This window comes from Oryx dammah, unplaced genomic scaffold (assembly GCF_014754425.2).
Source record: "Oryx dammah isolate SB20612 unplaced genomic scaffold, SCBI_Odam_1.1 HiC_scaffold_23, whole genome shotgun sequence".
NCBI classification, from domain to species: domain Eukaryota; kingdom Metazoa; phylum Chordata; class Mammalia; order Artiodactyla; family Bovidae; genus Oryx; species Oryx dammah.
The window spans coordinates 53,811,831-53,827,261 of NW_024070207.1; the positions used below are offsets into that span (position 1 = coordinate 53,811,831).

Genomic DNA, 15,431 nt, shown 5'->3' on the forward strand with positions numbered 1-15,431 from the left:
TGGACCCTTAATTCGATAAGGCTGGTGTCCTTATGAAAAGGGGAGATTCGACACAGAGACATGCTCAGAAAGATACCATCTGAAGATTGGAATTATGCTGCCAGAAGGCAGGAACTACCAGAAACTTTGAGACAAGCCTGGAACAGGTCCTTTCCTAGAGCCTTCAGAGGGAGCATGACCCTGCCCACACCTTGATCTTGGACTTCTAGCTTCCAGACCTAAGAGATGATACATTTCTGTCATTTAAGCCCCCAGTCTGTGTAACACTATTACAATAGCCCTAGTGAACTCATATAATCACTTATGTGAAAGAAGGTTTGATATGTAGTTTGGCTTTGTGTCTGTCTGTCTTGTTTTTTAATACCTACTTACCTCAGTTTCCCTGGTGGTAAAGAATATGCCTGTAGTGTGGGAGACGTGGGTTCGATCCCAGGGTCAGGAAGATCCCCTGGAGAAGGGAATGGCAACCCATTCCAGTAGTCTTGCCTAGAGAATTCATGGACAGGGCAGCCTGGCGGGCTATAGGCCATGGGGTCACAAAGAGTTGGACACGACTGAGTGACTAACACTTTTCACTTTCACTTTGTCTTTGAAATCAGTTTCTGCAGAGGAAAAGCAAAGGCCTTCCGTTTTCAGAACCTTTTCCGTTCTAGACATTAAGAGTATTTTGGAGCAGGACTTTTTACTAGGGCTAAAGGCTTTAAGTTCAAATTTAAGCAGTCCCTTCCAGCTGGCCATTTACTCGCATGTTTTTCTTTGCCAGCTTGTTTTGACAGGAGCCATCCAGGTGGCAGACAGGGTTTCCTCGGGGAAGAGCTCGGTGGTGGTGCACTGCAGTGATGGTTGGGACAGGACGGCCCAGCTGACGTCCCTGGCCATGCTGATGTTGGACAGCTTCTACCGGAGCATCGAGGGCTTCGAAATATTGGTCCAAAAAGAATGGATCAGTTTTGGACATAAATTTGCATCTGTAAGTAAACAAAACTAATTTTTAAATTATCTGGTCATTACCACCTGGGATTTAAAAAAAATAGTTTGTGAAACCTCTGATTTCCTTTTAAAAAGAAAATCTGAGTAGTAGTATAAAAAAAACACTCTGCAGGTTTGAAAATGTGTGGCGCTTTGGGTTTAGCCAGTCTTTTCAGGAGACGTGTTCATCCATCTGTGCCATTTACAGTTTCACTTGAAAGTGATATGGAAAGTGTTTCAGTTGAAATTGTACAAAAGAAGGAAGATACTCCTTTCTCAACTAATGTTATAGCTACTAGAGCCAAATATTTGTAAATATGCTAGACTTTTTGTTGAGGCTTTTGCTATTTTCTGATAGATATTTTGAAGACCAAGAGAACCTATTAAAATGTCTGTTTGCAGGCCTGGTTTCCAGACACCTTTTGAATAAGCATTTTGAGCAAGTTCCATGGATGGTTCTCCTGAAGTGAACCCATAAACCATTTTAGAAACACTGCTGTGTAGCCTTGTAGCCTGCATCTAAATTTCATAAGTACTGTGAACAGCATTGTCAAGTAGAAAGAATCATTGTTAATGGTGAAGTTTTTGACTTGTTTTCGAGAAAGAACTTTCTTAAAAGAATTTTTTAATTATAATAATCACACCCTTTTGGATATGGTTTCAAGATTTGAAACTTTCAGATTGGTCCCTTAGCAACTGGTAACAGTTTGCAGGGTGATCTGCTCCAGTCTACTTGCAGCTGCACAGAATTCTGATCGGATAAAATAGCTGTAATGCTCACGTAGGATCATGATGCTTTCTCAGTTTGTATTGATATTTTATAGAAATTTATCTCCCTCATTTCCATTGTTTTGAAACCTTACATTATTTTCTTTATTGCCATGGGGAAAAATACTATTCACTCTCTGAGAAACTTGGTGTTTGGAAGGCAGATTACTGAGTTGTGACTGTCACATTTTGTGGGTTATACCTTTCTCAGTTTTAAAAACAAATCATCAATTCCTTTCAGAGAATAGGTCATGGTGATAAAAACCACGCTGACGCTGACCGATCTCCTATTTTTCTCCAATTTATTGATTGTGTATGGCAGATGTCAAAGCAGGTAAGAGATATATTGGATGAAAATACATTTGACTTCATCTTTAAATATCTTGATACAATATCTGGGATTTGTGTCAGAGTAACACGGGGTAGAGTTAGAGATACAACAAGTTTGGCCATGTGCAAATAATTCTGGACACCAGGTGATGGGTACATGGGGTTCACTTTTTAAATCCTCACTACTATTTATATTGACTGGAATTTTTCATAATAAAGTTTTTAAAATTTAATATTTAACTACACTCTCTCTGCTAATGGAAGAGCAGTGTAATTGATACCACCAGCCATCTTTTCCAATTTATCCTATGCTGGTGTTTGAGTACGGGCATGTCTGCTCCCTTAGACCTCTGTAAATAACTAAATCACCTCAAATATCCTGTATGCTCAGGAGAACCCAGAAAATGGGCTTGTTTTCCCTTTTTGACTCATTATTCCTTTACTTGATGCTCATTTATACTCTCCAGCCCTGGGCAGAGCACCAACAGATGAGCCGTAGGGCGCTGCAGACCTCAGCCTCAGCTGTCCCCCCAGAACAATTATGCACCTCTTCTGAGCTCTATGAGATCAGCCTCAGGTTTTCATGTGTTCCTTACCCATTTGTTTCTGTCTAGTTCCCTACAGCTTTCGAATTCAATGAACGGTTTTTGATTACAATTTTGGATCATCTGTATAGCTGCCGCTTTGGTACGTTCTTATACAACTGTGAATCTGCTCGCGAGAAACAGGTGAGTGAAAAATGCTCATCTTTTTAGTTAAAGGGTCACCAAAATGTGTCTAGTCTGCCATGTAATACAAAGAATTTGATAGCTTGGCTTGTGGTGAATGCAGAGTGTCTCATTTTGTACCCCACGCTTTTTCACTTCAACCAGAGGTTATTGAGTTTGTAGTGTGGCCTTCATGAGTAAGATGTTGACTTTTCCCTCAGAGAGTAAGAATGATTTTTTTGTTGAGGTATAGATGATTTATAATACTATGTAAGTTTCAGTATATAACACAGTGATTCAATAGTTTTATAGATTATACTCCATTTAAAGTTCAGTTCAGTTCAGTCGCTCAGTCGTATCTGACTCTTTGCGACCCCATGGACTGCAGCATGGGGTCCACCAGGCTTCCCTGTCCATCACCAACTCCCAGAGCTTACTCAACCTCATGTCCATTGAGTTGGTGATGCCATCCAACCATCTCATCCTCAGTTGTCCCCTTCTCCTCCCGCCTTCAGTCTTTCCCAACATCAGGGTCTTTTCAAATGAGTCAGTTCTTTGTATCAGGTGGCCAAAGTATTGATATTTCAGCTTCATCTCATTAAAGTTATTATGAAATAATGGCCATATTTCCCAATGCTATATATCCTTGTAGCTTATTTCGTTTGTACCTGTTACTTCCCTGCCCCTCTACTGCCCCTCCCACCTTCCCTCTCCCCACTAGTAATCACTAGTATGTTCTCAATATTGGTGAGTCTGTTTCTGTGTTACTACATTTCTTCACTTGTATTATAGATTCTTCGTATAAGTGAAAACATACAGTATTTCTCTTTCTCTGACTTATTTCACTAAACATAATCATCCCCTCCAGGTTCAGCCATGTTGCTGCAATTGACAGCACTTGATTCTCTATGGCTGAGTAGTAGTCCATTGTATATACATGGCACATCTTATTTGCCCATTCACCTGTTGATAGACACTTAGGTTGCTTACATATCTTGGCTATTGGAGTAAGCATGGCTGTTAAAGGCATGCAAGGTCACCCTCCCAAAACACCATAAAAATGTCAGTAAGGGAAAATTTTTTAAAGGTATTAACCCACAAGAACAGGGGGAAATAAGAAAGGAGACACAGCAACAAACTTGGAAGCTGGAAAGATAGTACATAAGTGGGAAATAACTTCACTTGAGAATCTCATACCAGCAGTTGAGAAGGCAAGAACCAGTCCACTTTGCATCGCAGGAACCCCAGATGACTCAGGGCTTCTGGGGCAAAGGGGGAGGGATGAGATACCCTGAAGGTGTGTTTAGAATAAGCAGGCAGCTTTCCTGGATCACCCCCACCCATCTCTGGAGTTGAGGACAGAGGTTTCTTCTCAAAAAAGAGTGGTAGGTCTCCAGGTGTCATCAGGGGTTGAGTGAATGGAACAGCTGGCCTGCGAGGGCCTCCGCCCGTGTCCCCGGCTACCTCCTTACATCCTGGCAGCAGGTCCTTACCTTTCAGGTAGGAGCCTTCTCTGTTGGCAAGGAAGGAGAGAGAAGGGAACCCTTGGATGTTGCTGGTAGGGGTGTAAAATATCATGAGAGCCAGCATTTCTACTCCCGGGTATGTACCCAAGAGGGAGGAAAACAGGGGTAAGGCAAAAACTTAGTGCAGGGTAGCCCTCCTCATAATAACTAAAAGGCCTCAACAACCCCATCATCCGTCAGCTGATGAACAGACAAACTAAATGTGGTCTCTCCATTCAATGGAATATTATCCAGCCATCAGAAGGAATGGAGTTCTCACCCACATCACAAAAGGATGACCCTTGAAAATATGCTTACTGAAAGGAGTCAGACATAAAAAGGCACATACGATATGATTACATTTATCTGAAATGTCTAGAAAATTAAGTCCATAGAAACAGAAAGCAGACTAGTGGTTGACAGGGGGCTGAGGGAGGGGAGCATGGGGAGTCCCTTCTTAGTGTGTACTGGCGTTCCTTTGGGGATGATGAAAATGTCTTAGCACTTGACAGAGGTGGTGGTTGCACACCACAGAGAAAGTACTAAAAGCATTTTAGTACTAAAAGTCTACCACTGTAGACTAAAATGATGAATTTTATGGTATATGAACTACACTGAACTTTTAAAAAACAGGAAGAATCTTCTCTGGAGAAGGTGACTAGCCCAAGAAGAAGGACCTCAGGATTTGCTGAGTCATAGCAATCTAAACCCTAAACATGGATCTCATCAAAGCTACGCTATATACTGGGGGTTCCCAGGCAGGGTAGAGGGTGTGAGCACAGCAGCGGTTCTCCCTGTGACAGGGTCAAGAGTTAATGCCTGTAAATGTGTAGTCAAAAAATAGCAAGAGGATGATGTTTCTCCAAGATGTGGAGGTAAGTACCAAATAACCAGATACATTTAAAAAGTCAAACACAGTTGTTTGGAGGAGAAAGGTGAGAGACTGCTTTTTCCATAACAAACCTTGTCTAGCTGTTTGACTTTAAGTCAACTGTGTGCATGTATAAAAATAAAAACAAGCATGCAAATAAAGACAAGGCAGTATAGATTGTGGTGGAGAAGGCAATGGCACCCCACTCCTTTACTCTTGCCTGGAAAATCCCATGGACGGATGAGCCTGGTAGGCTTCAGTCCATGGGGTTGCTAAGAGTTGGACATGACTGAGCAACTTCACTTTCACTTTTCACTTTCATGCATTGGAGAAGGAAATGGCAACCCACTCCAGTGTTCTTGCCTTGAGAATCCCAGGGACAGGGGATCCTGGTGGGCTGCCGTCTATGGGGTCGCACAGAGTCAGACACAACTGAAGCGACTTAGCAGCAGCAGCAGCAGCAGAGTAGATTGTGGCATCCAAAAGGGTCAAAAGATAGGTGGATCTCAAGAAGAAAAAATTATGCTGCTGTTATTACTATTCACATTCACAAAATCTCTATGTTCAAGGGATTTCTTCAGTCATTTATTTCAAGCTGTTCTTTTCAGCTTCCACTTTTATCTTATTGGTCCTTTCTTTTTGATTTTTTAAAAAATTTACATATTTGTTAATTGAAGGATAACTGCTTTACAGAATTGTGTTGTTCTCTGTCAAATATCACCATGAATCAGCCATAGGGTACATATGTCCCTTCCCTCTTGAACCTCTCATCACCAGGAAGAGTTTCCAGTTGTGCCTTCAATAATTTTAATACTTGCCTTTTTATTTCCCAAGTTTTTATTTTCCTCTATTTATGGTCAGAATGTAAAAAAAAAAACCCTATAATTGAAAATCAGTGAAGATATGAACATCTGTATGAAATGATGGGTACCAGGTGGAAAAAGTGAAGCTTCACTGAAGTTGGGTATCCAGGTGTTTCAAATATCTGGATATTGGCATGATGCATTAAACCTCTGGATGTTTCATTAACCAGTTAACTATCTAGATGCAAACTGTCAAGTAGACCCAGGTTAAGATTTTGTAGTTTGAACAAACACAAAAATGGAAAAAGTCAGTGAGATCTTGTGATAATTTTTCCTTGCTGCTGAATTCAAAAGAGCATGGTGCCCATCTGTTCGTGAATGTTTTCCCAGCCAGGAATAGTTTTCTTAGGTCAGTGAATTGCATTTAATGTTACAGCATCCTGCCCCTCTCTCTTCTGGCAGAAACAGAGGCTCTTGAGCCATTATGTATGCAAATATCAGGAAGTGGTGCTCAGCACTCTGGGCACAGGAGGCTTTTTGAGCTATTATGGGGATAATGTACGTGTGTGATTCAAGTTGACGCTCAGCTGTATCACCGCAGCCTGAAAAATGGTTTGTGTCCTGGGGTGTGTTTTTACTTAGGCTTTCCACTTTCTCTTTCATCTAGAAAGTTACAGAAAGAACCGTTTCTTTATGGTCACTGATCAACAGTAATAAAGACAAATTCAAAAATCCCTTCTACACTAAGGAAATCAACCGAGTGTTATATCCAGTTGCCAGTATGCGTCACTTGGAACTTTGGGTGAATTACTATATTCGATGGAACCCCAGAATCAAGCAACAAGTAAGTGAAGTAGCATTGTGAATATAGTGATGTCAAATGAGTACTAGCTCGGGACTTTGATAATGTTATGTAGCAGTTATTTAAAAATATTATGAAAGGAAAAATAGAGTAAAAAAATGACACTTGCTTTTAATCCCAACTTCAGTTAAAAACTGTTTTTAATGCCTAAACCATTTATTTTGATTGCTGTTGAACTAATATTTTCCTGCCAATATGAGTAATGCAGTTTTTAAAAACTAAAATCTAAGCTAATTTTTTATTGGAGTATAGTTGCTTTACAATGTTGTGTTAGTTTCTCTGTACAGCAAAGTGATTCAGCTATGTGTATACATGTGCTGTGCTTAGAAGCTCAGTCATGTGTGACTCTTTGCAGCCCCATGGACTGCAGTCCACCAGGCTCCTCTGTCCATGGGGATTCTCTCGGCAAGAATAGTAGAGTGGGTTGCCATGCCCTCCTCCAGGGGATCTTCCTGACCCAGGGATCAAACCCAGGTCTCCCACATTGCAGTCAGCTTCTTTACTGTCTGAGCCACCAGGGAAGACCAAGAATACTGGAGTGGGTAGCCTGTCCCTTCTCCAGGGGATCTTCCTGACTCAGGAATAGAACTGGGGTCTCCTGCATTGCAGGCGGATTCTTTACCACCTGAGGTACCAGGAAGCCCATATGTATACATATATCTCCTATTTTTTGGATTTCCTTCCCATTCAGGTCACCACAGAGCATTGAGTAGAGTTCCCTGTGCTATACAGTCAGTTCTCATTAGTTATCTATTTTGTACATAGTAGTATATACATGTCAGTCCCAATCTCACAATCCATTCCACCCCTGTCCCCCACCTTGGTATCCATAAGTTTGTTCTCTGCATCTGTGTCTCTATTTCTGCTTTGCATATAAGTTCATTTATGCCATAATATGTAAACTAATTTAAATCTCTGGAAAATTTCTGAGTTTTCATAGTCAAGGATTTCTTTTAATGACTAAAAGTTGTTACACCTCATAAGAAGGTTCTTTCCAGAAACTAGACTGAGATAATCCTTCAAGGAAAAGAAATATTTTCTATTATCTATTCACATGTATGTTACTTGTCAACTAATATCAGAATGCTTTTTACCGAAAGTCTTTACTTCTAAAATAAAGATAATTGATCTGTCAAGGATAGTACAGTCAATTGGCCATTTATCAGTCAAACATGGAAACGGTGATTTTTGAAGCAAAAGACTCCACATTTTATTAAAGGTACAGTCAGGCTTTCTCCCACTCCTACTGCATCCAAGATCAGAAGGAAAGTCCAGCCTATTTCTGAGGGCTCAGCAGTATATCCATTGAGCGATTTGTTCTAAGCACTGTAAATATTAAGTATTTGTGATCACTCTTTCTAAAGGTTTGCACACTTTCCCGTGGTTAGGATGGTTGAATACCTGTTCTCCCAGGCCAGTCTTACATAAGTGTCAGCTTTAATCTCACTACACATAGTCAGGCAATAAAAGGGCCTGGTGCTCAGTCTGACTCTGGATTGTTTATTCCACTCAGGCAGCTGGCTACACGCCAGCGTGTGTACCCTTTTCCCACCAGGGAGATGCACGTTTAAGCTGGCCCTCTTGTTTCAAGGTCTCTGCTTGCTTGCCTGAAAGCCTTTTGCAGTTTCATGACGGTTGAAATGTATGATCTTTTGGAAAGTGACAGATTCCAGGGCTTGAGAACATTCACTTGTTTAGTTTAGGATTTGAGAAGTACACAGAGGGAGTGTATTTAGCTGTAGTTCGAGCATTTGGAACATCAAATAAGGAGGAAATAGAAATTTTCCCAAGATTCTAAGCACTGTTACATGGGACATATTTCTTTGCTGGTTAAAAAATACTATATAGATGAGCCCTGTTTGTCCTATAAATTTTACCTTTTCTGTATTTATCATGGCTTTAAAAAAATAACTGTTGGTGATTAGAAAATGTTGATAGTTTCTATACAGATTCTGTAGAGTTTCTATACAGATTCTGTAGTCTCTTCTCCTCATCCACCTGTACTTGGAGAAGCTCTTGAAATTCCATGCATTTAGAGCAATTCAGTTATGACATACAAAGGTAATGACAATTGTGTGACAAGTCAGGTTTTCAGCGACATCACTGGAAGAACTTACTGTGATGTGTCTCTCCCCCTTACTCTCCCATAACTGAGCCAAATGGAACTGAGCCAGGTAGGAGTGAACATTTCTTTGATTGAGGTTTTTATTTTGAGACAGTGATTGGTCTGTATTATGCTCTGTGAGATTTACTCCAAGAAAATAACTCACCCTTCCTATATAGATTTTCTGAATGTCAAGGGTCCTATACACATCTTTATGTCATTCGGCATCTTGGATTTTCATCTGCCAAATACCATGCATCAGGCACTGGGGGGACCCAGAGATTAAGAAGAGCTGGTCTCTGTCCACAAGGAGCTCCCAGACTGCAGGGGCACCCAGGAGCAGAAGTTGATGATCAAGCTCAAGGAGAAATGTGAACTAAGTGCATCACATTTCCCAAAAGATCTTATGCAGAACATTATTTCATACAGAAATAGATTACAATCCAATCACACAGGACTTTTCAAATTCTATAATGTAAACCTAAAAGAATATACTTAACTACTGAAATTGTTCTTCAGTTATGTGGCCCAGTTGGTATACAGGCAGTTGTTGAATGCCAGGGGCATTCACAGTACTAGGGTAAACTATCGGTATGGAAAAATGTAGAAACATATCCAGCCTCTCCCCATAGTGAGCTATTCCCCGAGAAGAAGGCAGGGCTAATGTGCTTTTTTAAAAGCGGAATCCACTGGCCTTTGCTACAACCTCAAAACTGAGAGTTGATGGCAAGACCAATTCTTATATTTGACAAACTGTGAAGAAGCAAATTTGGTACTTTTATTTAATATGAGGAAGTTTCTCAGGCCAAAAGCCAACGGAGAATTTAGTCCCGTAAACCTAAGTGAGACCTTCAGCTGCCGGTGTGTTGCATATTGTCCTTTGGGGACGTCTGCACTCCACGTGGCTCTGAACCAGGGTTGCCCCAGGCAGATCCTGTTTTACTTAGGATGACAACAAGGACAGATCTTCACAGGCTTACCTGGGTGGGGTTTAAGTCATTTCTGATAGAAAAGTTAGAAAGGAATATGAATATGAAAATCATTTGAAGCCTAAAATACCCTGTGTAGCCACTGACTGCCTGTGCCTGGTATGCTCCTTACGTCATACTTCATTCCCCGAGGGACATGTCGAGGGGTGGGATTTACAGTCACTTCACTATGATTTTCATTTCTCGCTGTTCTGTTCTGTGATATGCTGTCACAAATGGACTCTTTCCTTCTATTATATCCCTAAATTGGTTCTCTTTGTCTCTAGGCTAATGACTGCTAGACATCTTTTGTACCCACTACCAGACTGAATGATCTTTTTATTTCTAATAGTTTTCTAACTCTATAGCCTTGTCCATCATTGACAAAAATGATTGTTTTACGTCTCACTTCTTTTTCTTGTCTTGCTGGTACAATAAGAAATAGATTCTAATAGTCATATGGAAAAGAGAAGTTTTAAAAATAGCCAAGAGCATTTTGGAGGACAGTGTTGAGGAAACCCTTGCCCCGCCACATGTTAGGACTTATCTGAAGCAGAACAGAACCCAGAAACAGAGACCGGAGATGTGGAGGCTGGGGAGGGGGAAGAATGGACCATTGATGGCAAATGTTTAGTGGTCCATGGTCCTGGCCCAGCAAACGGAGTGCACATGGAGTCCTCTTCCCCAAACCTGCTGCTCCTACCAGCTTCTGCATCTCAGTGCTTGGCAGCTCCATCCTACACGCCCTGGCCAGAAACCTGAATGTCATCCTTTTCCCCCACTTTAAAAACCAGCCTTATTGAGGTATAATTGATTCATAATAATCTGCACGTGTTCAAAGTGTGCAGTGCGGTAGGTGTTCATATGTGTCTGTACACGTGAGACTCTGACCACATTAGAGGTCGTGCACACACCCATCCCCAGCAAACACTCCTGTCCCTGTAGGTGAGCTTCCATTTACCACACAGTCATCCTCGCTTTCCCTGCTCGCTTTCCCTGCAGTGTCCAGTGCCACTTGTCCCAGGCTGTCAGGAGAGCTTGCAGGGCTTCCAGCCTCCTCACTGATGCCTCTTTCTCACACACCCTGCTTTGGCCACGCTGGGCTCCTTGCTCGGCCTCGAGACCCTCAGCCGTCTGCCTGGCCACCTCCCTCCCCTCCCCGCAGCCCCGCCAAGAGCCGCCTTGTCAAGGTGCCTCACCCCGACCACCCTGATGAGAGTGTCACCCACCCCCATGTGTCCCTGTCCCTCCTGCCATGCTTTACTTTTCCACATCCTGTGGACCCCCCAGGGTCATCGTTGTCTTTGCTGTTTGTCTCCCCCTGCTGGAAGAGAAACACCACAGAAGTGGACGTTTGGGCCTCCTTTAGGTGGCGCTAGTGGTAAACAACCCACCTGGGAATGCAGGAGACATAAGAGACCTGGGTTTGATCCCTGGGTCAGGAAGATGCCCTGGAGGAGGGCATGGCAACCTACTCCAGTATTCTTGCTTGGAGAATCTCATGGACAGAGGAGCCTGGTGGGCTATACAGTCCCTGGGGTCACAAAGAGTCAGACACGACTGAGCACACGCATTCACTGCTGAATCCTGAGCCCCTGGAGCAGTGTCCAGCTCTCAGTGGAGCCTATACAGAGAAAAACAGGCAAAGGATATTAAGGGGCAGTACACAGCACTTACTGGGCATCAGTCACTCTACATGCATTCCTGTTCGAACAGAGCCATACAGTAAAAAGAACAGGGGCTCACAGGAAGGACGGGGCTAGGAGGGAAGAGGAGACTTCTTCAAACCCTGCCCCTTTGTAAGCAGAGTGCTGAGGAGAGCACCAGTCAGGTCTTAGCAGGCTGTAGTAGGTTGAATGGGGGCCTCCAAAACACACATCCACTTGGAACCTGTGAATGTGACCTTGGAAAAAGGGTCTTTACAGATGCACTTGAGTTCAGAAGATCAAGATGAGATCCTCCTATATTTATTCAGGCCATAAATCCAAGGATAGGTGTCCTCATAAGAGAAAAGAGAGGAAGATTTGAAAGCCAGACACATACATGAGATGAGGCTGTGTAAAAACAGAATGATTGCATTGCTGCGGCCATAAGCCAAGGAAGCCTGGAGCAGCTGGTAGAGGCAATGAAGTCTCCTCCCCTAGAGTCTGGAAGCCACAGGAAATGAATACAGTCTTAGCTCCTGCTGTCTTCTCTGATGCAAGTCCGAAAGAGCATTACAAGTCAGATCTAGGGTGTAGCCTTCTTCATCAGCATAGTGTCTTTATGGCTTCCTCATTGGTACTTGCAGCATCAGCACGCAGCTTGAAGTGCACTCAGTCGTGTCCAACTCTTTGCAACCCCGCGGACTATACAGTCCATAGAATTCTCGAGGCCAGAATACTGGAGTGGGTAGCCTTTCCCTTCTCCAGGGTATCTTCCCAACCTAGGGATCGAACCCAGGCCTCCCACATTGCAGGCGGGTTCTTTACCATCTGAGCCACCAGGGAAGCCCAAGAATACTGGAGTGGGTAGCCTATCCTTTCTTCAGGGGATCTTCCCGACCCAGGAATCGAACTGGGGTCTCCTATATTGCAGGCAGATTCTTTACCAACTGAGCTATAATGCAGTGGAAAGCAGGATAGTTCTAGAAGCCACTAGCCATAAAGAAAGGCACTTCAGTAGACTTTTGGCAGACTGGAGATTCACACTAGGCTGCCCGTTGGGGCCAATGTTCTCTGCTATACATTAATATGGACAGTAGAATGTTAAAAGTTGTGTTAGGGCACAGCAATACAAACTAAACCTACCATGAGATACCAAGTTATACTCATCAAATTGGCAAAAACTATTTCTCTTACATTGCCAAGCACTGGTGACCAGGAACTGCCGGGCACCACTAGTAAGACGGTAAGATCATCTCCCCCCCTCAGAGAACAGTCGGACTGCATGTGGTCAAGTGGAACCGATCATACTGTCCTCTTCAGCAGTTCCTTCCCCACCCACCAGAACAATTCATTCAGGTAACATTCATATACTTGCCTGAGGAGACGCGATGGCCCAGCATCACCTGTAATACTGGTGATGCTATCCCCCTGTGGGGGATGGATAGAGCAGCCGTGGTTTATGTATTCCATGGAACTCAGCTGAGATCCAGTTCAGAAACATAGTGGCAGATCAAAATGTAGATTGAGAACTAGAGAAAACTGTTGAGGTCCAGTTTTACCAAGTAGAAAAGAATGGTGTATTTTGTTTCTGAATACTCAGAGAAAAACGGTTGCAAGTCTGCACAGGAAGGAAGCCTCCACCCCAGCCTGAGAAGGGTTGTTGCCTCTCAGAGCGCAGCGGGGACAGGTGACACAGCAGCCTGGACCTATGCCTGGATAGATGCATTTTAAAAAGATGGTGACACATGTGTGTGGAACTGTGTGTGTGAGTTATTTTTTGGTGGCAGATAGCTGGATATCTTTTTATTATCATGAATCTTTGTGCTTTTCCGTATTTGCAAATTATGCAGTATTGAAGGAAATGATGTCTATTAACCCCCAATGACAGGGTTTGTTCAGAAAGCAGCAGCTGCAGCAGATGGGGGCACAGGTGTGTCTTGGTGGCAGAAAGCACTCACATCTTTCCTTCTGTCCAGCAGCCAAACCCAGTGGAGCAGCGTTACATGGAACTCTTGGCCCTACGCGATGAGTACATCAAGCGCCTTGACGAATTGCAGCTTGCCAACTCTGCCAAGCTTTCCGATCCCTCAGCCTCACCTTCTAGCCCTTCACAAATGATGCCCCATGTGCAGACTCACTTCTAATAAAGAAAAAAGCAGACTTTTCATTTGGGGCCTCTGTACAAAGTAGGTTAAACTATTTGCCTCCATTTAGAACTTGAACTAACATAATCTTAAACTCTTGAATATGTGCCTTCTAGAATACATATTGCAAGAAAACTACACGGCAATCGGAAGAAAGGAGCCCAGATGGGGTTTTGGAAAATCCTGATACCTTCCAAAAGTGGTTTTTGAAAGATAATATTTAAATCATATTTACCTCTTCAACCTCTTCAGAAATATTATGTGTACAATATGTACTTTGTGGGCCTCATTGGAACAACGACATTTTTAACTAAAGGGGGAAAATGTATGTTTATGAGATGGATTTTCCTCAGACTGCTTATAATAGTTGCTTTGGGTGATCTAAAGTGAACCTAAATGTGAAAGATGTGTGTTCCTGCCCAAACCAAATTGAGCTCAGCTTCCGAGGCATGATCCAAAAACAAGGTGTTTAAATAATTGCCAAATTTCACACCATCATATGTGTGATGACTTGAGAAATAGCTGTGTAGGTGAGTTTTCCATTATTTTGAAATTTTGGAATATGAAGTATTTTCCCCTAATTTCCAAGAGAAACATATTTTTATATTAAAAAAAAGATAGGGCCCAGTTAAATATGATTTGATTATTTTTAACATTGCCACTTCTGTTTCCTAAGTTCTTTCATGAGCTTGCCTAGAATTCTGACCTGTTTTCAGGTGGCGGAAAGCCCTTCTCTAGCACTGTTTGAAGATGTTGGATGCATTATGCTGCTTACGTGAATGTTTTCGCAAATGTTGCTCTAGTCAAACTAGCTTATCTGCCAAAGTGTCGGGTTGACCATCTTGGATGTGTGAGCTGTCCCTAGAGCAGCAGCCTCTGAAATAAAAGCCGCAGATGTACATTTGTTGAGCGTATTCTTGAAAGTATGGTGTTTATGAATTTCAATGGTGTTTGACACCCTTTCCCACCCAGGAGTGCATAAAAACTGGTTCTACAGATTTTTACTTGAAGTACCCAGTGGTTTGCTTTTTCAGGTTTTTTTTTTCTTTTTTTGTAGCATTAAATGCAATTTCAAATGCAGTTCTATTTGATATTTGAACTAATGCATTTAGTCAGTATATTTGTAAAAGTTAAGGCTAGAGTTAAAAAGCAATTAATGTGTTTTGCAATGATTTGTAAAGGTCTATTTATAGCTAATATGGTTTTGTTTTCAATGAATTAAGAGAGATTAAATATATCTTTGTAAATTATTTTATGTCATAGCTTAATGGTTTACCAAATAAGACATCTCAAATGCAGTAGTATAAATGTATAAATTTTGTATGTATAAGAAATTTTATTAGAACAGTTTCTTGCTTTTTGTAAACGCTGTAAATATTTCATAAATTAACAAAGTGTCACTCCATAAAAAGAAAAAAAAAGCTAATACTAATAGCTGAAAGGATTTTGTGAAATTTCATGACAACTGTTTCATGGCAATAATGACTAAAGACCTGCTGTAATAAATATATTAACTAAACATTGCACTCTATTCCTGGGGCTGTAACTTTGTAGTGTATGTGTCTTAAATGTGCATGTTGCCCATCTTATTTGCTTTTCCTGAATCTACTTCACATGCTCTTTATCTTACTAGCAACCTTGTGTAGGGCTCTCCCCAAATCCCAACAATATTGGAAATTTAAGTACATTAACAATGCAGATTTTAAGCCACAAGTGCCTTTATTTTGGGCTTCCCTGGTGGCTCAGACAGTAAA

General features: G+C 42.0%; 1 protein-coding gene across 2 annotated transcripts in view; it reads left to right on the forward strand.

Moving 5' to 3' along the window:
* Nucleotides 1–15,208, forward strand: part of MTM1 (myotubularin 1) — a 90,239-nt gene extending 75,031 nt beyond the window's left edge. The window contains exons 11-15 of one of the 2 annotated variants that reach the window (XM_040265426.1): nucleotides 764–970; nucleotides 1,979–2,071; nucleotides 2,682–2,795; nucleotides 6,621–6,797; nucleotides 13,513–15,208. In XM_040265426.1, the coding sequence (XP_040121360.1) occupies nucleotides 764–970; nucleotides 1,979–2,071; nucleotides 2,682–2,795; nucleotides 6,621–6,797; nucleotides 13,513–13,677 (756 nt within the window). In that variant the 3' untranslated portion in view covers nucleotides 13,678–15,208. Of the gene's footprint in view, nucleotides 1–763; nucleotides 971–1,978; nucleotides 2,072–2,681; nucleotides 2,796–6,620; nucleotides 6,798–13,509 lie in introns of both variants that reach the window. The other variant, XM_040265425.1, reaches the window with a different exon arrangement.
* Nucleotides 15,209–15,431: the final 223 nt, after the last annotated feature.